At 44.7% G+C, this 25,454-nt stretch overlaps 2 protein-coding genes across 2 annotated transcripts in view; both read right to left on the bottom strand.

Moving 5' to 3' along the window:
• Positions 1-438: 438 nt before the first annotated feature.
• On the bottom strand, positions 439-2,583 carry LOC126517991 (uncharacterized). The gene is made up of 3 exons (XM_050167834.3): positions 2,162-2,583; positions 730-943; positions 439-596 (listed from the first exon to the last, which is right to left on the bottom strand). Exons 1-3 carry the CDS (start codon positions 2,492-2,494, stop codon positions 583-585), a joined length of 561 nt encoding a protein of 186 aa, XP_050023791.1. The 5' UTR covers positions 2,495-2,583; the 3' UTR covers positions 439-582.
• Positions 2,584-6,152: 3,569 nt separating this feature from the next.
• LOC126517981 (protein zyg-11 homolog B-like) overlaps positions 6,153-25,454 on the bottom strand; it is a 72,553-nt gene continuing 53,251 nt past the window's right edge. Inside the window, exons 16-18 of the mRNA XM_050167823.2 lie at positions 25,059-25,111; positions 21,450-21,547; positions 6,153-17,839 (exon numbers count right to left, since the gene is read on the bottom strand). Coding sequence (XP_050023780.1) covers positions 17,619-17,839; positions 21,450-21,547; positions 25,059-25,111 — 372 coding nt within the window. The 3' untranslated portion in view covers positions 6,153-17,618. The remainder of the gene's footprint in view (positions 17,840-21,449; positions 21,548-25,058; positions 25,112-25,454) is intronic.

Raw genomic sequence — 25,454 nt, forward strand, 5'->3', positions numbered from 1 at the left:
TCTCTCTCTCTCTCAAGCATGATTCATAGATGGTGTACTTTCTTTCACCATTATAGAATTGATGTAGCTTCCACGTGTGACGGTTCTGCATTTTCCCACACAAGAAAAAGAAAGGCCACAAAGTAAGTAAACTTTTACATTCAGTTGTGTGTTCTTTTTTTCTCATTTAACTGTTGCTAATAAGGTATGTTTTCTCTTTCCCAGCATAAACTAACGTGGATGAAAATGCGGGACTCTTTTCAGAAGCGCTCTCACTTGTGCGCGCTTTGCCTCTGTAGCTTTCCCTTCATAGCCACAGAAAATTGTCAGCGAGTATAGGATACTCTGTTTTTAAGAAAACACGAAAACTGCATTGGCATATGTGCTGAGACTATGCACATTCTACTGTAAGCTTCTCAGTCTGCTAGAGCAGTAAAATTACTGAAACACATACCATTCATCATCTGTGGTTAAATCCATTTCCACCTTCTGAATGTGCGAAATATCAAGGAGGTCATCAAGCACAGGTGGTGCACATCGATGAACTGGTGAAGAAGTTCGAGGAACAGATTCTGTTTGCGTTCCAGTGGTGGAAACTGCAGCTCATGTTTGTGTACCTGGTAAACACAGAAGAACAAATATGCACAAAAACAATTTATAGGAATGATGCCAGCAAAACTATTTAAAAATAAACTACTGCTACATGAGAGGAACACTGTCAAATAAATGTACACAAAACTTAATACTCACCAATAGTTCTCACACATGGCTTTGTTTGCACTCCGCGTGTATACATCTGGTTCGGCTCAGTCTGTATACTGCACTTAGCCGAAGCATACAATGATGTATTACTGAGCTCAACTTCTGGTGTCATCCGTGTCTGACTGGCGCCACTATCAGCTGAGGATGATTCAATAATCACACTGGCTGATGCACATGATCCAGCCATGGCTTCAGCAACAAGCTGCAAACAGAGAAATAGGTGAAGTTTATGAAAGAGCTGGCATGCTAAAAATCGCGGCAACAACGTAATTACTGCCGAGATGCAAAGCCAAAACAAGGATCTGGGGTTGAAAAGCCAGTTCCCAGATTTCTATACCAAATTACATAACCTTTTATTTCTCATAAATTGAAACCACATGGCAGCTCTTGGCTATGCGTAACTACAGCGGAGCGATAAGGATGGGCTGAAAATATTTTATAGGTCCACACGACAGCTGCGCGTTACACTGCTACTACCACGAAAGAAATACATGCCTGTACAAATAATAAAGCAGCCATAAATAAACCCAAACACAGTAAACATGGAAATGATAATAGCGCAGAGACCTCAAATCCACATCAACAATGCGCGAGCCATTGGTCAGTGATAGTCTCAGCTAGCGTTTTCTCGTTGTTTATGGGCGAGGTTCAGGGCATGTTCTCTGTGCACCTGAAAGCACTCATGCAACCGGTAGCACATGCCCGCAGTAAGCTGCACGTGACAGACGGCGGGCAATGAGTATTTGGTGAATCATGACAATCAGCAGTAGAGTGCTAGAGACCCGGCGCTTCTCTTTCAAGTGTAAAGAGAACATGCCCCGAGTGCACATCTCATACACCGTGACCGCGGCACTCGCCGAGCGTGATCTCGCCAATAACAGCACGCTAAAAGATACACCGCTGTGCGTGCCAGGGGCGTATAAGATCGGCTGTCCGGTATCTCGGTCAGCCAGCTTTTATGCGAACACCCCCTAGCTGGCACGCTTCGGCCTCCGCGGCCCGAACTCACGGGCTGCCCTGCTTCCAGCTTTGATCCCCTTGCTACCCCTTTGGTGCCCTGGAGATCCCTGCGCAGCCTCCTTTATTATAATCTCAGGTTCTCTCCTGAGGCCTCCGTTTGCCGGTTACACGTGCCCTCCTGAAGCAGTGCTTGTAAAAAAATCCGATCTATTGTCGCGGCGAAAAAAACAACCCGCGACTTATACAACACCAGTCAGAACCTTGCCCTTGACTTATCCGCACATTCAAATTCGTGCGCCCTGGGGCACCTTTGGGCAAGCCTATGGCTTCAACACGCCTATGCATCAACACAAACACCTGAGGCCGTTCAGTTGCTTGTTTTATGCGAAAGCTACGAGTGACATTTGTGACTACCTATGGCGATAACGGCTGCCCATTTAATTAGTTGATTAGCGCTTACCTCCTTTCTTCTCCTCTTCGCGAAGACAGTATGTTCAGGCAATAGCGGCTTGGAATGGTCAAAAATCGTGGGCACCGCATCAGGCTTCAGCTTCCCTGCTCGCGGCCTTGCACCTGCAGCTATGCCGAAATCCAGCGAGAGGCGCACGCTCAACTCGTAGCACTCGTCTGTAAAGTGCGCCGAGCACAGCCTGGAGTGTTCCGAAGGAGACCAGTTGATGCGACGAACAGCGGCAACCCACTTCGCCCGCAGCCTCTTGTCGACGGGAAACTTGTGAAGAGTCACGTCGGGCGTGTTTCTATCACAACCCACAGCACAACAGATCCTCCCCATTATGCAGCGTTGTGAAATAAACCAACTTGCAGCGCTAAATCCGGAAGAAAACGATACACACGTGCGAGTGCAACGCAGCACGGCACGACCGCCCGACAAGGTCCCATGTGATGTCACGCTCACTGTGGCCAGCGCGTTCTGCCGCTGACGCGGGATTTTCAAAAAAAGTGTTGAATTTGATACTTACTTCAGGATGAATTACGCACTTGCCTTATTCCTGCAAGCTGCTTAAGAGTTAAATAAAACACATGCTTTATCCTAAGACCATTTGTTTTCGTTTGTAAAATGACCGGACAATCCCTTTAACAATACTCAACTTTGTCAATTAACTTTGCATCAGAAACTGGACGCCAGGTGGCGAACGATGTCTAGGCGCGTTCGTGCTTCGTCTTCAATCGTGCTGAGAACAGCGAGAACCGCGTGAACGAAGTAACTGCCGTCCCGCCTCAAGTTAGACAGCTCTGCATTCTACCACCGCGGCTGCAGGCGACAACAGTTGTTGACTACACCTGCACGAGGCCAGCGGCGCGCAACATGGCAGCGTCCAGCAGCAGCGGCAACGGTGGCGTCGCCGCGACGGTCCCGTCGCCCAGCGAAAGTGAAACGCCGGAAGCTCGTGCTGTGGCCATCCAGCGGAAGCTGGACAACGCTTATCGGCAGATTGTGTTCCTCGACCGCGATATCCGCGACCTGAAGCGCCTCTACAAGCGTGCCGAGAGAAACAACAGCTGCGCTTTTCGCTACAACATCCGCATGAAGGTGTCCATCGCGAGTGGCATAAAGATGATGTACTACCACTACGCCAAGATCAAATTGGCCGAGCTGGAGCGCATCACGAGGCAGAGAAACGCGCCCAACAGCCTGCGACGACGCTGATCGCCACAAGTGAATGACAGGGTTCATTCAAGTTTATCGTGGATCTTCCGTCAAGTGCAGCAGTGCTCGGCCGGAGGCCGTCGTGCCGACTTCCCGAACCGTGTTTGTTCACGCTCTACCGTTTTTATTTTTACGTTTCTGTGATAGACTGAAGAAAGTCATAGTTAAACCAATGCGGCACGAAACGCCTCGTGCCTGCAAAGCGCAGAGTTCATGCGGCGACTTGGAACTCAAGTGCGCATCATGCGATTTCCATGGGAGGCCGCCTCTGTGCGTGATGTTCTTCGAAACCCTTGGCACGTTGAGCATGGACGAGCCACTACAGACCTTCTTTGCGAACAGCGATGTTGGTGCTGTGCGACCTGCAACAGAAGCCTCTGAAGATGGCGTCTTTAAAATAAAGCCGTTAAGGCAACCCGAACACCACGACAGCCACCAGGGCATAGCGAAACTATACCTCGTAAGGAGTCAAGTCCGTGTGACGATGTCACTCTGACCAAAGCTTCATGTCTGTTTGCCCAAGCTTCTTTCTTGGCTTGACGAGTCTGTTTGCTTCACAGTTTAACTGTGCCACTAATTGTTTCGTTTCTTTCTTTCTTCTTTTTTCCATGAACTTCTATCTAAAATACAATGTTGGATGTTGGCTAGTCAACTTTCCCTTAGTTTGGATATTACGGTTTCAACATTCTTTCGGATATAAACACTTGCACTGTTTCTGTTTGATGGCTATTCTACCCCAGCTTTGTTGCAAGTTTATTTGCCTCTCAGTTCAACTGTGCCACCAGTTTCTTGCTATGCATTCCTCTCTTAAGTATGGTGTTGGTTGGCCATTGTTCCCTCATTTTTTCGCACTCTCATATATTTATATTCATTCACTGTAGGTAAGTGGTAATCCTGTATTCAGATACCATGATCCACATTGGCATTAACCACTTGGTGTATCATATGATACACATAGAAAAAGCCATTCAAATTTTATAAAATGAAAACAAATAAAAACCTTACGTTCATCTGGAATGTGTCATGCTTAGGAATGATAGCCCTAGGTACCTCAACTCCGAAAGTGATTTTGACGCTACTTGTTTTTGAAGAATGTATAGCGGCAGCTCATTGCACAACACGCAAAACTTCAAAAATAAACAGCTTATTTTCACAATATGTACACTTGAGGTTGGCATGCAGGAAAATACCACAGTCTGTATGCTGTTTATCGGCCTGCTGCAATGATTTGATTTGAACGAGGAAGGTGGTCGGTTCTATGACAAAGGCATCAGTTGCTGTATCATATATGATACAGCATGCATTTATAGGGGTTGTTTTGTGGTGAGGGCAGATATATGTTTCCTCACAAGCGAACGAATTTGTTAGTGAAGTCTTTTTCTTTTTTTTTTCAGGCTGTACTGCTTCATAGAACCATTGTGAATAATTGAGAAAATGAAAATGCTATCAGTGTTGTGATAAACACGGCCTGTTGCCTTGCTCCACAAGCTAATGCTAATGACGGTAGCAGTGACAAAGTTAACTCACCGAGAAAGAGGATGAACATAGTCTCCTGTAAGACTACATATACAAAGCAAAAATTCACATAAAAGAAAGCGCTCTAAAGGTTCTGCCCTAGATATTGGGGCTGCCAATTAAAGACGCCGTCACCAAATTTTAATAAACTCTTGCTCGATCGAACTGCGAGAAATGCACTTCGTATTTTACTGCAAACTTTACAAATTATTTGCAATGGCTCAAATATTCTGTTTTAAGAGAAGCGATGGCAAGCACTAGATGAAGCCTACTTCATTTCACCAACTCCCAATTGGATAGGTTCAAACAAGACTTTGCAGGAGCATGTTTCGCTGACATGTTTGTGCTTGTTCTTCACAGAGTTTGCCGGCGTTTGTTTCCATTGGCAGTTGTTACAGCTTGGTATACATAGCTGTGCCACCGAGTGGGAGCACCAAGATTTTTGCGACTATAGTGTTGTTCTTGATTTTTTTTTTTTTTTTTGTGCCGGCTAAAACTGTGGGGCTGCCACAGATATTGTGCAAAGCAGTCATCATGCCAGTCCCTACCAGCGATCGCTGTAAAGCAGCAAATCAGCCATTAGGGGCACCTAAAATCCTTCACTGTACAGGCGAATTCATTGTAGTTGCCTTCATTGCAGAGGCATTCACATTACATATGAAAGATGGGAATTTGGCTGGAACGTACGAAATTCTTCGTTAGACAAGTAATTCTGTTCTAGTGGTGTTCATTGTAGGGGCATGACATTGTATGTCATGCATCATGTAATTCGATGTACCATTAGGTCACATTACTATGCTGCAAAACGCGATGCAATTATTACATGGAGGTCATGCTTCTGGGAACCAGTGGCCACAGTTAAGCACTTGCTCTCGTGCCCAAAACATTTTTGCTTCATTGAATAAATGACAATGTTCAAAAGGGAGGTAGTGGAAAAAATACTAGGTGAGGGAGGCAAGGTGCTTCAGTGAACCACCCTAAAGCAGTAGCACCTCGACAAGCATATAGCCTTACTGGCTTTCAACATTACGAACCGTTTTCTTTTATTGCTTTGCCAGATTCAGAAATCATTCCTTCAAGTTTGAAGAATGTGCTAGCTTGGATGGGAGTTCGAGCTCAGTACCCCCGATTACAGAAAGGCGATTCTCTGCAGCTACTTCACGCTATTAAGCATGGCATGCTGCTAACTAAATCTTCAACATACGTACCTTAGTTACAGTGTGCCGCAGAGCAAAAAGAAGCACAGTTCAACACAGACACATGTAAATATGTATACATATAGATTTATATTATATATATAGAAGTCTCTTCAAACAACAGCAACAGACTCTGCATCACCTGCTATGTCACAAAGCAAAAGAAACAACAAAGGAAAAAGAAACAAACAGTCGGCAACAATCGACTGAGGGTTATCACAATGGTTTTTCACAACAGCACAACTTCACCAATCGCAGTCATTCGATACAACAAACTTATCAAGGGTGAGACAGAAGTAAAGAACACCAGCGTCTCCATGCCCGCTGCTCTGGCACATTCGCTTCACCTCCTGGCCAGGCAGGCCAGTGCAATGTTACAACTCAGCCACACAAACGAGAAAATATATATATATATATATATTTCTTTTTTTCACTCGCAGTCAAGGTTTTGTCATTTCAGTGGCTGCCACGGACGCTGTGGCAATGGGAGAAACCTGGCTGTCGGCAACCCATGCGTGAGCATTTAACCAAGGCAGTCGCATCCCAAAAAACATGACAAAATTGATGTCTGTCGCAACCCAAGCGGCACACATCTGGTGGGGTATTCCGTAAATGTCCACCTAGTGGACATGTCAGCTTCATCTGCGCTGAAGTTCTGATTTGCTGGGCTGAGGTATGCATCAGACAGAGACAGGCAGTCCAGCCAATCAGCACTTCAGCAGCAGACAAAATGGACACGTCCACTAGGCGGACACTTACAGAATACAGCACTTGTGGTTGTTGGCCATGTGCAACTGTGGTGTCAACGAGCTCTGCAGTGCGTGCTAACTAAACTGCGATATCATTGTGTTAATCACACAGCAACAGCTTGAAACATACCGGGAGGGATTGGTGACCTTTTTTTTTTTTTTTGAACACATGCAAGAGGTGTTGGGCTAACCAGTGATCTCTTCTGCGTGCTCTCTGCGCATACTCAATTAGTGGAGAATTTCAACACTCTTTTGACTTCGCCAGCTTTCTTCCTGTTTCTGCAATGGCATGACTGCACAAATATTGCACTGTCACTGAAACACTGAGGCAAGATTTTCAGCATGCGAGTAGCACTACTAACAGGCTGCAGATAGCCGTCACATAGGATACATACATCCTCAACTCCAACTTTGCTTAGCTCTTCTTAAGAATGACAGAAATATGGTTTAACTGAGGAGCATATTGCAGAACTCTTAAGAATGTCCCGGACATTAAAATAGTAAACCGTCAACTTGAACAGAGTTTTCAGTTTATCAAAACCCGACGCCCTATGTCACACTACTTTTTAGTCACCACGAACATGACTGCTGCCAATTTCAGTACAGTTGTTTTTTGATTGGGTAGACTTCGGCAAGAAATTCAAGATTCGTCCAAATTGTGCAAAGCTTCAATTAAAGGAGGTGTGAAAGAACTTGGGCACCTTCCAGAACTTAAAAAATATGGTATGTAGAAATAAAAGCTAAGTGTGACTATGTCATCTTAATATCAACATCCATTCATGCACCACGTTTCCTCCTGTTGCAGTGAATTTCAGTTTCCTCTTACACTACTATTATGTAGGGCTGTGTTGCTGAGTATTACGCTAGGCTCGGGATTTCTTTATAAAGCAGCACCATGCTGCAAAAAAAAAAGGAAATTACGAAAGGGGGGTTAATGTTCAGATGTGTCCTATGTAGTGTCCCTCGGCAAAGAAATTGCTTGAGGGAAACTTCCTCTCACTTTTAAGGGAATTCTCGTTTTAGCTGCACACAAACAAACATGTCAAAGTGCCCCTTGTAAACTTTAAAACAATTAAAAATGACAGATCAGAACATTCAACTATGGCAAAAACTACAAGCGGTTCCCGTGAAACTGGGAGCGAGTTCAGATCTTGACAGCGACCTGACACCATAGTTCAGACCTCTGCTGCATACAGTGCTGTCGATTACATTTGTTAATTAAATCGCCGCTTACGGTGCACAATGACAAATTTTCACCAGCGAGGCTTGACGTACATGCCTTGGTAAAGCTTCTGTAGTGCCCGTGGCACAGTAATGGGTCATCAGCATAACTTCAAACAAATTGCAAAGTTTTAACTGCAGCCAGACAGTGCAGAAAGTTTCTAAGCTTAAACAGTTACTGTGAGTCTCAAAGTTGCACAATACTTTTCAAGGTATATCAAGCCTGTTCAGGGGAAGAGAATGCTTAACTGCCACTCAACAGTCCTATCTGAACTTTGTAACCATCCAAATGATAAGAAAGAAGCACAGACCAACAGCTGTTGGCTGATAAATGGCCAATAATCCAGCTAAAGTTGCCAGTTATTTTCAATGCAGCAAATTGGGCTAATTGGTTGAGATTCAATTTTAAAGACGGGTGACAGTGCTAAAAACAAGATGTGGAAAGAGAGGGTCGGACACAAGAGTTTTTGTGTGTCTCTTCTTTCTCATCCCATCTTTCCAGCACTACCACACGCATTTAAAAATTAGTTATATTTCCACTTGGGTTGCAACAATTAGATGACAAGTAAATTAAGTTGGGCTTCAAATGCCCGTGCCCCTTACATACACTGCTCACGCTAGGGGCACGTCGGGATGTCGAGCACACTCAAGCCGGCAACGGTTGCCGCACACTCGCTAGGACTAAAAACTGAAGTACTCCTCGGCAAGTGACAGCTGTAAGGGTTACGTCTATTGCAAATAAACAAGAATCTGTCTGTCGAGTGGAGCTCACGTAACCAGTAACGACAATCAGCAGCTGGAAATTCGGAGGCAACACGACAACACTCTGAAAGAATCATGACTGCATTGCTAAAAGCAGTGAGTGAATAAATACACTTGATTGTGAGCCCCAAATGTCACAGGGCAAATAGCATGACAGCAAAGACAAGACCAGTCCAAATGGTGCCATCAATCCAGAGCAAAATTCAGGCGTTTAAGCCCCTTTCTGATGCTTAACACAACAAAAGGACAGTTGAACAAGACCTGCTGTGAATGGCAACTGGCAAGCGCGCAAGCTGAACACTTTTTCATGAACCAGATTTCCAGCATAATTACAACACGGGGTAAGCTCAAAGAACACAATTCAAGCACAACAGGCCGCGTGCACGAAATGCCAATCCGCCACACTGTAAACAGAGGAATCCACAAAGCAACTCTACGTTATCACAACTCTGTCTGGCAATCTGCACCACGACTGGCACTCAGACATTTATCTGCAACGTGTATCATCAGGTGAGACACTGTGAAACCAGCAACCGTACCATTCTGCTGGCTCGGTGAAGCATCCTAATGTACAGTGCGCCAGCAAAGCACGACACCACGAACAATGGCCACAACTGATCTCATTAACAGCGTGTTTTCAAGAGCGATATAACCAGCAAGTAGCCACGTAAGGCTATGTAAGGAAAGAAAAGGGCCGCAGCGATCCATACACAAGCAGCAGACACACAACACAATTGCACAGCATGATCACTGGACTAACAAATTACTCGTGATATTCGTAAGAATTTGCAAAGTAACCACTACTAGCATGTGCTGCCGAGGCTTGTGCCACACAGTAGACCTTTCTGGAAAAGGCAATGCCAGCTGTAGTGCCCACAGGGACTATAAGAACTAGCTCCCTGCACCTCTTTTTTTGGGGGGGTAGGGAGGGGGGGTCCTGATGGGAGTTAGGCAGCAGTGCTAGAATCCCTCCCAACGAAAGCTGGTTTCTGAACCGGCATACCTGCAGACGCCAAGTGGCACAGCTGTGACAACGAAGCCTACAGCGCAAGTGATAAGGTGACGTCGTATTGTGATGGGCATTGCAGCTGAAAATGGCAACAAGAATGTGCGTGCACCCCCGGTGCTCTCCAGGCCGGATGCCACGTCAAATCAACGCCAGGCCTCTTCATGTAGGTCAGGCTTACAGTACACGCAATACTTCGTACATACACTGGCGGGCGAGTCTGGACTTAAGAAAGTTTGGCTCAACTTGTGGAGTAAAATTAAGTATAACCCGAGTGCTGCTTGCACCATGCGGGTCATAAACTCGCTCACAACCTGCTGCGTGCAATGTCAATGTCCAGCCAAATCCAGCCGAAAAGTGCTTATTGGTGTTTCTCAATCACGGTACTAAACTGCGTGAACGGGAAGCTCTGCACGTGTCCTCACATCGAAATGGTGTTCAAGCGCAGGCAACGCGCATAAAAGGGGCCAGTGATGGCATGCATGCAAAACATAATTTCGCTTCAACATTACAGTACCTGCACTGGCACTTTGGCAGCCATTTATGCATGCACAGTTGTGCTTAACTATCAGTAAGCAGGCGTGCTCATATCGAGCTTCAGCCACACTGTGTTGACATAGGAAGATGCAGCTGGCTCTGCGACACAACTTCCTGCTGCGCAGCGCAGACAAGTGCAGTGCTTGTCCCAGACTGCAGCAGTGGCAAAACAGCAAGCACATTGGGGCTAAAGCCTGCTTTCTTAGTGGTGTAGCTTAGTGGTGGGCATTGGCCTCAAGCAGCACCCATGGCAACAGTGTCTGCCTTGCAGACATTGTTGGCATGGTCCAGGAAAAAGAAAGACCAGGAGAAAGGTCCGGGAAAAAGAAAGACCAGGAGAAAGGTCCAGGAAAAAGAAAGACCAGGAGAAAGGTCCGGGAAAAAGAAAGACCAGGAGAAAGGTCCAGGAAAAAGAAAGACCAGGAAAAAGGTCCGGGAAAAAGAAAGACGGTCCGGGAAAAAGTTCCAGGAAAAAGAAAGACGCAATGGCACTTTTTTTTTTTAGCAACAAAAAGATTGAGACTTCCTGAAGGGCTTTGCAAGAGGAAAACAACAAAACAGTCCACACAACAGTCAAACTGCTCAATGCGTGGCGGCTGCAAGGGCAGCAAATGACGGAGCGCTGTCCCTCAAGATTTACGTAACGAGTTTCGGTGGTGGTTAAAGGCACGCGCCACCTTCCTAAGAGACCCACTAGACGTGAAGTTTATAATCTTACTGCTTTTTCACAAGAGTGAACAGAGTGGCTTTCACAAGAGTGGCTGCAATGCAAATACAGGGGCAAACAAAAAGATGTGTTGCCACATTTTTGCGAAAGTTGTTACATGTTTAAAAAGCTATCAGTTAATACTTTCTTCAATAATATCCCACGGGATGGGTACGTTTTGTCCACTACTCTACGTACATTCTTTTGTTGTGAGAGCCAGCAACAGCGTTCCACAATTTTAATACCTTTCAAGTATTTCAATACCCTTTTATAGCTTGCAGCAACAATGGACATGATGCCGTAAGTGCCCACATTTTATGTCAAGACACTAGTCAGTCATTTTGTCGGAACAGATGCACTGATTAGTTCACAATTAAATTTGTTCTACATAATTTTTCGCAATGTCATGCATTGTGTGCCAAATGGGCAGGGAGCGTTTGCCCCTAGGGGGAAAATCCACAAAATGCAGCCATGTGTACTTTGATGTATTTGTGTATGCATACCATTCACCATTCCAATACAATCCTGCCGTCCAGCTTCCAACAAACTTTCAGTAACAAATCCTTATACTCCAGCTCACCAACTGCACTAAGTCAACAAACAGCCAATCACATTGGCTATTAGAACCGTTGTCCCAGGTGCCAAACGGCCACAAATGCCAGCTTAACACTGTGCAATCACTGAAACCTAACCTGTCATTAAGCATATCAGTAACCAGTGCCAACAGTGAAAATCACAATTTCAAAAGTACGAGGGCCGAGTGATTGTCTCCAGAGATGGTAGAGGGGACACGCCAGGATGGCTATGCACAAAGGAACCTTGCACTAGTCATGAAGAACACTATTCACCTAACAACAAGATGCCCAGCAAGCTGTCTGCATTACATCGCCATGGACTGCAGTTAGATTCGTGCACTGCTCCACTAAATTAGACCACCAATATGAAACCACATTATCAGCCTCCAGGCTACACTACGTATTATTATAAAAACTTCGAGTGCTGAAAACACACAGGACATAGAAAAAGAAACACACATTACAGTGCACATTGTGTGTTTCTTTTTCTACGTCCTGTGTGTTTTTAGCACTCCAAGTTTTTATAATAATGCATTACGAACTAGCCCACCTACCCAACCTCTTGCTCTAAGTATACCACAGGATTTCATCCGATTGAGTAATTACGTATCCCACATTGGTTCAGACACAAGCATGGGCACAATTTAAAACACGCTTCACAATCGTCACAACTGTGTCTCTGATGCAGCCGCAGTTTTGAACGATGAAGCAACCGAGACGTAGGTTCACTGAGCTTAAAGCTAAAATTACCCAAAAGTGGGCAATACATGGCCCACCTTAACAGCAGAGTTCCATTCGAACAGAATATAGGCATCAAATTGAGATGAGACACCTACAACAATGAACAGACACTGGCTACCATAGAGACGCATCACGCTTTCTTTCCCCGTCCCTCGAACAAACCTGGTTAACAAGATTGTTCTCTTTGCAATCCCGATAACAGAATTTTTGAGTTACCGTAAAACACATTATGGTAACTTTTTACAACGGTTGTCTCTGAACAGTAACGCCACAGAGAAAGGCTCGAATGCACCATGCTGCTCACCAAGCTACTCAAAACAAAAAGTTGGCACATTTTCAATACAACGCTCATTTAAACATCCACACAAGTGTGGATGTTGCCGTTTATGATTACCTAAAACATAGTTAGCCATTTTATTCTATCTCAGATCGTTTCAGTCTTGAAGCACATGCCAGCAAGCTTGGAAGTCTGCCAAAAAAAGTTTTTCTACACTGCTCGAAAGCACAGACTACACTTCTGAAAAGAGCTCGCCAAGCTTAGTACGAGTAAAGTTTCTAAAGACGTTTGTTCAGACACTCTTTCATAAAAAGCTGCAAGTTTCTAATGCCGCTTCCCCTCTCCCTATTACAGTTTTCCTGGATGTTCTGAAGCTGATTTTGCAGAACCTAACAGAAGTCGTTCGGCCACAGACTATGCCTGCCTTGTTAAATGAACTAGCTAGGAACCCCACAAAAGCTACTACAATGTAACGAAGTATCAGCTCAAGACATTCTGTGATTTTGTGGGCACACCTAGTGCCCCCTTGACAGCTCCTTACAAACATTGGATCGCAGGAAATTAGGCTAGTTCGTGGCGACTGGTCTTGTAATGCACCAAGCACAACTGACAACTTAGAAGGACACAATACAGTTTACACCTTATGTGTCCTTCCGTGGCTATCAGTTGTATTCAGTGCATTGCAACATGAACATTAGATGTTGCACGCCAGAGCTGTGCAGACGCATACGATAGCAAATTGGTTTTCAGTTTGATACACCAGCCCCGATGATTATTTTAAACACTGAAGTGTTGGCCTAACTTGGTCAGAACTTTACATATGCTTCGCACTTGCAGTAGAAGCTACACCAGTAGTATCACAGAAATCTGTGACAAGTAGTAGCTGCACAAATCATGCGGCTTCGTACCAAAATTACCAGTGGCAAATCTGCTGCTAGTGTACGCAAGTGGCGGCGTTACAGCACTTCATGCAGCATGGTAATAACTGGCAGCACAGTCGAACCTCGTTATAATGTGGCCGCATCCAACACAATATCTTCGTTATATCCGATATTCGTTATAACTACGTATGCGTTACATGCCGATATCGGCGCAAAAGACTTTAGATTCACTTTGTAACATGTAGGTTCGTTATATCTAGGCTCAACTGTACATAGATTTGCCTAAACCCTCGTCTTTCTGGCTTCTGACAACCTTCTGGTATCTTGTTTCAACCTAATATTGACATTTGAAATTTGATATATGGCAGTAATTAGCCTCATTTTACCCACTAGCTCCTACCATGGTACTGTTTTCAATACATTACGAGTAAAAACATTTTAAAACGTCTAAAATATTCGCCCGGGGTGACTGTCACTGCCCAAAAGCCATCCAGACCTACTGACACATTCAGGAGTGTCGAGACCTACTTATGCAACCAAATTTACGTCCCATAATGAACTACCGTATAGGCTCGTGTGAGGGCCTCCCTTTTTTTTTTTCACAATTTTGACGAGGTGCAGTCCTTGCACGGGACCAAACCTTTTGGTCAAAATGGTGCCGGATCCCTGGATGTACCACTGCATCAGAGGTCAGCGCGCAGCTCTCACCGTCTATAAGTGGCACGTGGAAGAACGCAGGGCATGAAAATTCGCCGATGCGTGCATGTGGAATCGGGGCATCGAATGCGATTGCTTCACGAATGGAATTTTTCAAAATTTTGGGCTGCCAAGTTGAGGGTGAGGCCCTTACATGAGTTTATACGGTAGTTGTCAAAGTAAATTACTCTGCTGCTCTAAAGAAATGTTGAATGACTAGCGCCCAAAACAGCTAAACAACGAAGAACAATAAAAGACGGCTGCAGGTTGCTCTCTCAGCGGAGCTGTGCTGAATCACAGAAAAAGCCATCTAGTACCCATCATTCCAACGGAGGTGCCAAATTATTCTCAAGCAATTTTAATGCAAAACTTTATCATAGGAATCATTTTTCATGCTTCTTTCTGAAGTGGCTTTTGATCAGTGACATAGTCTACTGAATTCCCTATTTCACGTCAGAACTACAATGTAGAGAGCTGATGTTACTTCAAATCACAGGTCGTTTGTGTACTTTCAGCTTCCGGTATGTTATGCATTTATTCTGGTTGAGAACAAAGGTAGTTCGAGAAGTTTCTAGCCTCCTGCACGTCCCACATCATCATCGTGTCAATATCAGCGTGTAACGAATATGTGCTTACCGTTATCGTGTTGTATGTGACTTCGTCATGGCGAAGTTCTCACTGTACCAAGTATTTTACAGTCTACCACAAAATACAAGGCCGTCCACCTTGCAACTCAAGGAGGTGCAGTGAGAAAGCCTGCTGAGGTAGAAGCAATCTTTCCCAAAAGACAAATGTTCAGTTTTTTTCCTAACAAACCCACAAATTTAAATCTGGCAAAGAAAATCGCCTGAGAAACTAGATTTGGGATACTTTGACCCCACATGCAAGTACTTCCAAATGCAATTGTAAGGTTCATATGGCACACAGTACCAGATACAACTTGTTCATTGTTGATATCCCTACACTGTGTAACTTATATAAACTTCATACTAGACTTAAAGCGCAAAAAAGTTAAGACACAAAAAGGCAGACCAGACAGGACGAGTGCTTGTCCTGTTTGGTCTTCCTTCTTGTGTCCTGGTTTTTTGCACTTTAAGAATGAATTCTTACAAACTTGGCCAAATTTCAGTTCTTTATAAGCTTCCTGTGTCCACTGATCACATAATATTCTGTCTCTCCTCGCCCCGTCCTTTTTTTATTTCTTTCATGTAATGCCTTCTGCGTCTTTAGGGTATTGAAATAAATAAATAAAACTCTCAGTAGAAAAAAAAATCTGAAATCCTGGCTTAAAACCCACACAAGTACCCCTGCGTACAATGATATTCAGATCTCCATAAAAACGACCTAGCATGACGACCTATCTGTTCTAAGCATGACACCACTCCACGGCAATGCATATTATTGTATAATTACCATGAAGCTGCACTGCAAATTAAAATCCTCGCACAACCTGGGCTCCCAGTTGACTTTATAAGACTTTGAACGACTAAAACTTTGAATTTCTCGAGCATGCTTTGAGCTCGCAAATACAGTGATGTTTATTTTTGGGCAATGGCACCGTAGAAAAACGCAAGACTCAACAGAATACAAGGGAACGTAAGCACTACTCTCAACTCAAGCTTTAATCAAAAAAGGCCAAGGTATAGGCAACATGTGGTTATGCAAGGCAATGTTAGCAATTCAAAAGCAAATTATTTCCTTTACAAAGCAAGTGATGAATCATTGATGCAGTTATCTTTTTATCTTTGTGTGACTGTTTGCCAGCGTTTTATCAAGCTCAAGTTTTGACCAAGCATCGTGACCAGACGGCACGAGAGATCACCAAGGCTTGGCAAAGTCAGAAAGTAAAAAAAAAGAAAGAAATGCGTCAGTCATCTATCAGCTGCATTGTGTGAAAAAGAATTTTTCACGCAATTCCACCACAACATCCCTTTGCATGACCACATGTTGTTACGTATACTCTTTGGTTCTGATTAAAGCTAGAGTTGAGAGTGACACTTATATTCACGGCATCTTCCTTTCCATGTCATGGTTTTCTGTGGTGCCATTGCACAAGAATGGACCCACACCAACTCGCCCAACATACCGTACGGCTGCCGACGTTCCTACTCACGTCACGCCAGTCCAAATTCTCTTTTCCCACGTGTCTGTCCCATCTTGTTCAACAATGTATGCATCTGCATCACCAGCAAACGAATGCGTGGCGTTCCTCCCTGCACGGGCTAAAAGATGCAAGCGAATGCTAGAAATGGCAGCTCCGGAGGTTTCCGGCTAATTACGGGATCCGAAAAATGCTGCAGCCTTGTTCTTTTTTTCTTTTCTTTTTTCTCCATCTCTCCCCTTTAAATTGCCACATTTCAACTTCCCAACCGAGCTTCTACTTCAGCCGCAAAGGCCGTCTCGAAACAATGTCTTTGCTCACGCTCACTTAAGCAAACTCTGAACAAGCTTCGAACACACAGTCAGGCACACGCCAACGCACGTGCTGGTTTCTGTGGGTATGTGCACCCCCCGAATGCACACTTTGTGAGGCTACACTAGCAAACTGCGATCACACCAATCTCCAACACTGAACCACTTCACACAAAGTGCTCTGAAAGATGAACTAATGACTCACTGATGGGGAATGTAGTAATGGCGTGGGACCACTCAGCGGGAGAACACTGCGACGCTGTTACTTATCGCACGGAGAAACAACAACAGAACAAGAACCGAAAACAACTGTGTGAGTTTCAGGACTTCACTTTTTGAAAGTGCCGGCCATGGCGTAACTCTCTCATAAGCAGTAAAAGACTGGCAGTCAAAAGGGAGCAACGGTCACACGACCCTGAAGTCAAGGGGCTGACGGCTGCCATTTTAATGATCACCGCGGTAGTGGGGCACAGAATTAATGGCACCTAGACTTACCGATTTGATCATGTGATGCCCAACTCAGCCTGCAGAACAACTGTGAGAGTGCCAAGTCAATGACCAACAAATGCACTGACCTACATTGAAAGTATGCAAGGACTGAGAAACTCAAAGCTAGTAGGACTGGCCCAGAAGTTGCTGCACTTTTGGTCTTTAGGGACACGGTAACACAAAACTGGCATTGACCACACTGGCCGCCCCAAGCCATCGGGCAACCGGCAGCCCCCAGACTGGCATTCTCCAGGCTGCACAATATGCATGACCACAGCTGCGGAAGCTATGAGACGCCAGACCGACACACACAGGAGAAACCGCAGTGACCGAGTGTCTGCCACCAGAAAGTCTAAAAGACAGTCAGTGGTCAAAAGACTGCAACAGTCTCGGGTTGGATAAAACAGGCACACCGCGGTGCCACGGTGCAGAAATTAATGAATTGACCTAGATGCAGAACGACACTCCCAGTGCGGGCGCCGCTGTCATTGAAAGATGTCTGGTAGCGTTGTGGCGGCTCCGGTTGCGGTCATGGCGGCCGCTGCCGCCACGCCCGCGGCTGCCGCAAGCTTCTCTTGGCTCTGCACAACGGCCACTATGTTCTGACAGATGATAGCAACAGCTGGGTTGGTGTCTGGGTTGTCCAGCATGCCTTGGAGCACGTCGATGCCCCCTTCCTCCCGCAGCATGCTGCAGTAGCGCTTGGCTGCGAAAAGGATCACGGCTCTCGATCAACACACACAGCAGCAGACACAACTCTTGGTAGGCAAAAACAAAAAGAAGTTCTTGCTTGCAACCAGAACAAGTGCTCGCGCGTACAATAACATTGACATTGCCTTAAAAAAAATTACCTTGCTCAATTATTGGCACAAAGTTACAGAAAGAGTTTTCAGAGGCGTCATTTATATTTACTCAGCTTTGTACTTGTGCCTGTTAGGCAGCTCAGAAGAGAAGAACACTGACCTTCTTGTGCTCCCAGGATGTTTAACATGCTGATCTCATGTGATAGCTACGTTGCAAGTAATGCTTCTCTCGCCAATAAGAAAATACTTTGAAATCCAGGACACCACATTGAGACACCAGCACTTGGGTTTAGGTGTGAAATTTAAAAAAATATTGCAGTTCGGCCTTCGTTTTCTGTCCTAGTTATGAATCTCTTACCCTGAAATTATTGAAAACAGTTTTGAAAGCACATTATATCGGCTTTGTGCCGAAGAAGGCGGACACCATGAACTGAAGACGACGCACACAGCCGGCAGCAGCTGCATTGTGATCGCTTCACGGAAGACAACGCTGAAGTTACGGTTCGGAGTCCTGCCCAACGTAACTGTTCTAGCCACCTGTTCCGAACAATAAACCTCATTTTAACTGGTGGAGGAGCTGGGATCAACTGCCAAGCTTCCATCGTGGAACTCCACACCCACACGCTACGGCCCGGTATGCCCATAGACAGAACCACGCCCCAACCACACACGCCCCCTCCATCCGTCATCTACTCTGGGTAACCTCACCAGAGGGATCCGGTGGTCTTCTGCGGCCCCAACAACAGTGATGTGGAGGACTGGCTATCGTCTTACAATAGCGTAAGTGCCCACGACCGATGGGATGATGCCACTAAGCTGAACAACATCATATTTTACCTTTCTAACGTGGCTAATCTATGGTTTATAAACCAGAAGGCAGATTTTTCAACCTGGTCTGCATTCAAGGCCACCCTCACAGAAGTGTGTGGGTGCCCCGTCATACAACAGTTGCGTGAGCAGGCACAGCAGCTGAGCGAGTCGTTCACAAGTTATGCTGAGGACTTTCCCGACCTCTCGAAACGCGTCAATGCCTCCATGCTCGAATCTAAAATCAAGCGCTTTATGAAAGCACTTTAAGGTGGAACCTTGGTACAAGCCTGGAGCTGGATGCGGAAGATGTAACCACAGATTACCGTACGTTTCGTCGGCTGTTAAGTGCACTACATGCATTGTTTAAAATTACAATCTTTACGTTACACAGCCTTCCGCATGTTATTCTATATACACAATATGATCTAAAAAAGCTCATGCTACCAAGTGGAACGGCAGATCCGTGGCAAACCGTGGCGTCCCTCGTGGCATGGCGGTGAACATGAGCGCTTTGTGTGTGCGGGCGTTTGCGAGTGAGTACCCGGAGTTCTGTGGTCTCTCAGTGAGATGCAAAATGACACTGAATAATTGTGCCGTAAATAGGTGCCGTCACCACATGAATTATCACTACTGGTACATATCTTACCGCTTCCCATCAATGCCGGTGTGCAATCGCTATTGCGCTCACCTATCAAAGTTTCCAGCATGGTTCCAGCATACAACTTCATAAGCAAGATCATGATCACAGATCAATAAAATGTTTTTAAAAATTTACAGCAATGTTTTCTGTGTTATCACTGTAGGATTGTACACACTTGCCAGTAAGCTTTACGTAGCACTAAAAAAATTTTTATTTGCAGCCCTATTATTTTATATTGGTATGGTGGACTGCATTGTATTCTAATGAATCCAAGCACTGAACACTTCAAGTTTTCAAAACATTAAATATTCCAGGCTGGCTCAACTATGAGATAATAATCTGTTACATCATTTTGACGTAAAGGCACTAGAGTTTTGGTGAGAAATTAAAATAACGAAAGTTAGGCCTTCATTTCATTTTTCTAGCAATGAGCTTCTCCTCGTGAAATTAACTAAAGCAGATTTAAAGGAGTACTTCATCTGCATAAACGGACATAGCCGTTCTTTTTAGTGTCCTTTTAACATACCCTGGGCTGTTTTGCATGCACAGGTACAAACAGTGCTCCGTCGAGTTGCTGCAGTAACTCACCAGATGGCGTTACATGCCGCATCGCATCACGATGAACGCAGGTTGCTCCCAAGGGAAATGAGGACGAGTGGACAACAGGTGTGACGAGAACTGAACACTAGGCAAACAAGTGGCGTGTGTCGACGAGACCGAGAGAGTTGGGCTTGCTGTCGACAAGCTAGCTAACGGGCTATGAAGGTTTGAAAGGATGACAGTGCCTGATGACTTCATCCAGTGGCTACTCCAACACTCAAAGGCAAGCACATGAAGCCAGAGGTGGCAGAAGCAGTACTGGCACCACCGCTGTCATGTCATGACCACATCAACCACACGACCACATAAAGCAATCAGACAATGAAGCCAAGGAAAGCATAGGGGAAATTACCTGTGGTTGAAATTGGAATGTAGAAAATAATTAGGAAAAGGGAAATGAAAGTGGACGGAAAGATAACTTGTTGCCGGTGGGAGCCTAACCTACAACCTCTGCATTACGCGTGCATTGCACTACCGATTGCGCTATGGCAGCGGCTATCAATTTGTGCACTTACTTGGGTTTTAGTATGTTTACTAGATCTAGCCCTAGGAGTGTTAGCCAGTGCCACTGGCTAACACAGTTAATTAAATATCACAAATATCACAAATAAGCACAGTTAATTAAATATCCTAGTAGCACTGCGAAGGTAATATTCTCCTGTTCCAGGATATATAACCGAAAGTATGAGGCTGAATGAAAATTAACAACACCTCTGAAAAGAGCAATTAAGGCTCTATCTTAACTTCAAGAAGTGATGTTTTCATTCCCTTGAATGCAGGGTTCTTTCCCAACTACTCCTCAGCCCTTGCCAGGTTTGTTTCGCGTGTTGGTTCAGCGGAGATTTTCTGCAAACGTAGAAGCTGGTGCTACGATGTTGCGTTTCTCCCAATTCAGAATTTATCGACAGTTCATAGATCCCTTTGTATGTGAAAGTGCGGGAGAACCTGCCACACTGACTAGCCATGGCCACCCTACCGAGACAGAGCAACAGAGCGCTGAGACATCTCCTCTATACCTGCAGTCAAAAAATTTATCCCAAAAGTATTTTGTGTGTTCAGATGACTTCTCCCCAGATGGCACGACAGGTACGCAATGATCTTTCTTTTTTTTTTGCACAAGTTGCTTTTGAAAAGGCTCACAGGGTGCGCTGAAAACACAAGACGTGTATATATACTCGGAAGTGGCAGGGTTTGTGTCAGGGTAGATGCCCGAATAGTTACTGAAGGAGTGACAGTGAAAGGGTCAAAGTAGGCAGCACAGCTTTCAAAAAATAAAGCGCCAATGGTAACGGCACACAAAGAAGAAACAAAAGACAGGACAAGGCACCTTGTTGCCTTGTTCTGTCTTTTGTTCCTTCTTTGTGTGCCGTTACCATTGGCGCTTCATTTTTTGAAAGCTGCGCACCAACTAGCCCCACAACGTGTTTTAGGCAGCACAAGAGGAGGCAAAAGCATGCACGCACGGTTCTTGGAGCAGACGTGGTGCATGGCCCAGACCGCCCACAGCTGCACCTCGTACGCAGTGTAGCAGCGCAGCAATGGGAAGAACGGGTTGAACGACCTGCAACCATGAGAGAGAGGGAGAGAGAGCCATCGATGTCACGTCACTGGTACCATCAGGCAATCCACCACAGGCGCAAGCGTGATGCGCAGCCCATTTAGAACAGAATGCACACAAGAACACAGTTTATCAGTGCAGCAACCAAAAAAAGCTTGCAAACAGAAAGATATAGGAACAGTGTAAAAGAGGCGAAGACAGAGTCATGTGAAGAAGGTGACAAGACAAATGCTGGTCTTACAAACAGCAACTGGTATCACATCTCTTTTTATGCTGGCTTTCTATATTCAGTGGGACTGGGCGTCAATAAGAAAATATTGACCCAGTTAATCGGAAGCATACAACCGATTAATTAACCAATTAGCCAGATTTTCAAATTTACACATACAAAAGATTAGAAAAAGATTAAAACTGGCTGTTTATGTATACATAAATGCCACAAGTTTACAGCTGTCTTTGGCCTGTCAGTGACCCTTGGTGCCAGTGGGCATGGCAATCATATTTAACAAGTCCGGCTGTAATGGCCTTAACACTCTTAATAACGGGAGAGGCAAGATGAGGCTGAGTTCAGCTCAATGCAGTGCTCAACTGGTGCGAACATAGGACAGGATGCTAGAGCGCCAATTGCTCATGAAGGCGTTGGTACACATATTTCAGGTCAAACAAGTTGGAAATATAGTCATCATGTCAAAAGATCAGCTTATGAGAAGTGTGGTGAATCCATGAAAAAGCAAATAAAGGTCCCTGAACTGTTCAATGCATCCTAAAACTTAACACAGAGTTTATCTTAAAAAAAGCATAATGTATATTGAGTGCTACAAAAACTAAGCACAAACTAGTACAGTCAAATCCAGATAATTTGGAATCTCTTAATTTGAATCGACGTAAAATCCGAACTGCTCCGTTGGTCCCGACAAAGTGCTATGTATTTGAACAGAGAAAGAAACTCCCACTAATTCGAACGCCAGAAACTTCGCAACAGTTACTTCGAACTAAATTTCTCACTTCCGTGGACCGCTTTTTGGACAATACCCGAGCTAAAGGCAAAGGTTAGATGCGGCATTATTGCCGCATGCTGTAAAAATGATGAGGAAAGATGGACGGGAAGCCGAGACCAAACTGGAGCAAGCTGAGCCAAGCACACACCCTCCTTTCCCATCCGGCTTAAAAAGGAGCAGAAAGGAGCCCTCAGTACATGCATGATCATGTTACCACACGCTCACCTGTGCCCTTCCCCCCTTCCCCCTTCCCCTGTGCCCTTCCCCTCTATCTTATTGTAACTGGACTTTATACAGGACCTAGGCTTCTACAGGCACCTGTCGAAGCGCACTGATGGAGGAAAGATGGAAGACTTTACCAGTGCGAGCCCAGTGACAGTTTTGCGCGCTGTACCGCACAATTGATCGGGCACTATTTAAAGGTGCTCTTCTTAGTTTGAACACTTCTTTATTGAACTAAATTTCTGGTCCCCCTTGAAGTTCAAATTAACGAGATTCTACTGCACTAGCGTCTATCCAAACTCGTACGCAACACACACAGAGTGGGACCACAAGCGGATCCTGTAGACACTCACAGACTTGTGGCAAAAAGCGTAATCAAATGTGATTCTGAGTCTCTTGCACTCACTCAGAAAACCTTCAGGCGACCAAAACCTATCCAGACACAAGGATAGAACCAACTTTACAGTGAGTCATCTCATGAGTGAGCTCGACAACCTACAGTCACACAAAAAGCACCGTGCAGCGACTGTAATAATATCTACACAGTTGAAACCAGAAAGAGCCCACAATGATTGAGGGAACACCAGTGAAAAGACTAGTATATCCAGACAAATTTGAATGCTGACCACACAAATAGGCGTGATCACTGCCTAGAACGATTGATTGATTGATTGATTGATTGATTGATTGATTGATTGATTGATTGATTGATTGATTGATTGATTGATTGATTGATTGATTGACCGATCAAATGCTTGGGTTTAACGTCTAAATACAACCCTGGGGTTAAAAGAGACGCCATAGTGGACGGCTCCAGATGAATTGTTGCCACCTGGAGCCCTTTAAAGTGCACCCAAATCCATGCACATGAATGTCGTTGCATTTCATCTCCACTGTAACACAAATGCATGGGGTCAGGAATCGAACCCACACCTCAGTGTTCTGCAGAGGAATTCCATGCCCACTGAATGTCATAACCATGCGGCAGGTCTGCATATTGAGCAACATGTCCGTCATCACAATAGAAATGTACCGCAGCACTTGCCTTTTCCTGGAATCCTCTTAATTCAATCAGTGCCCTGTAAGCTTAACTGGGTCATAGTTAATACTAAGCCGTTGGCCTACTGGTGCAGACTATAAGTCACAATGGTTCTTTGATTTTCTCATGCGCTGAAGGTTCTAATATTTAACCGTCAAGTTTGACCTTGCTGGTGACTGCAGTTTCAGAGAAATTACTCGAGAGAGCTCTAGACCAAGTGTCCTCAGGAGCTGGAAGTATTGTGGTTCAGCAATCATGAGAACGATGACTAGTACATGGATTTGCCTAAAACTTCATCCGTCCAGCTTCAGACAGCTTTGTGACATTGCAAATTGATCATTTTTGACACAATATCGCATTATAAGAGTAACAGTTTCTCGTTACTATGCATATGTACAGAAGCTTATTGTCTCTATAGGCATTTAAAAATATATGATTAGAAGTTTAGAAATATGCACCATAGAAAATAACACAATAACTTCAACTTACAGCATACACACACTGTGTAAACTGTACATACAGCATGTAAATCATGCGCGACCCAACTCCACTTTAGCATCCCAAGAACATCTGAAGCCACAAGAATGAAGATTAGACAAATCCATGTACAGCGGACTTCCGTTAATTCGACTACAGTTAATTCAATTTCAAACAAAGGTCCCAGCGAGCGTCCATACACCTTTATGGACCCAAATGTTTCTTATTTCGGTCCTAAAATCAGCATCTGTCGGACAGATCATTCGAACTTAACAAGTTCCCATGCACGTGCCTGACCCATATCGTGACACCAGTAAGAACTCCTTTAGCGACAACATCTGTCTAGGCGGAGCTTTAGGGGCAGTGACTGAGTAGAACTCGTGTCATCGCCCGTCAAAGATGCCTATTTTCGACCCACACTAGGAAGGCTTTCAAGCAATAATGGTACTTACCCGATTCTAAAATGCGCCTTTCGTTTTCCAAGGAAATCGAGCCTGACATTGCCAACACGACAACATTGCAACCAGATACAAAATTAAAACTGCTTGCCTGGCATTCGCATGCTTTACCACATAACATGGCTGTATCGCAGCGAAGAAGCAGAGGTTAAAACTGCGAAGCGAAGCTGACTGTAGAGGGTCTAGGAAGCCTTGTAAAGCTCTGTTGTGAAGATTTTAATTCCCTGGCCTTCCACTATTCGAAGTAGAACATAAACTGATCGAAACCAGGTGGAGTTGAACCAAACACTAACTATGGGCGGGGGTCATTGGCTGCTCACCTGTAAGCAACCATTTCAGTGTCCGGACTCTTCCAGCTTTGCACCACTTCACCCTGCAAAGAAACGCATCTAGTTTAATCTTGCTCAAAAGCCATACGCTGACAGAATGAACGAATCAACATTGCATAGAAGGGTTCATTGCAGCTTTTCCACAGAAAAAGGGATTTCAAGGATTTTCAAGGCCCTGACAAAGGATCTTAAGGATTAAAGCACTGTGATGATCGACAGTTCGAAAAGAAAACAGTAGTGCCATGCAAATATTCAAATTTCCGAATAGTAGCTTCAAATATTGCGCTACTCAATATTAGCTTCTAAAAATTTAATATTCAACTCTTCAAAGTGTAACAATTGTTTCCTATATTCAGCTTTGCCACAATACAGTTGTGCTATGCGATG

This window comes from Dermacentor andersoni, chromosome 11, assembly GCF_023375885.2.
Source record: "Dermacentor andersoni chromosome 11, qqDerAnde1_hic_scaffold, whole genome shotgun sequence".
Classification (NCBI taxonomy): Eukaryota; Metazoa; Arthropoda; class Arachnida; order Ixodida; family Ixodidae; genus Dermacentor; species Dermacentor andersoni.

Bases quoted from the DNA above. Each gene is read 5' to 3' on its own strand.
- LOC126517991 (XM_050167834.3), bottom strand. From the start codon at position 2,494: ATGGGGAGGATCTGTTGTGCTGTGGGTTGTGATAGAAACACGCCCGAC. The intron at 944-2,161 runs GTAAGCGCTAAT...CTCTGTTTGCAG, and splicing joins CGAAGAGGAGAAGAAAGGAG to CTTGTTGCTGAAGCCATGGC.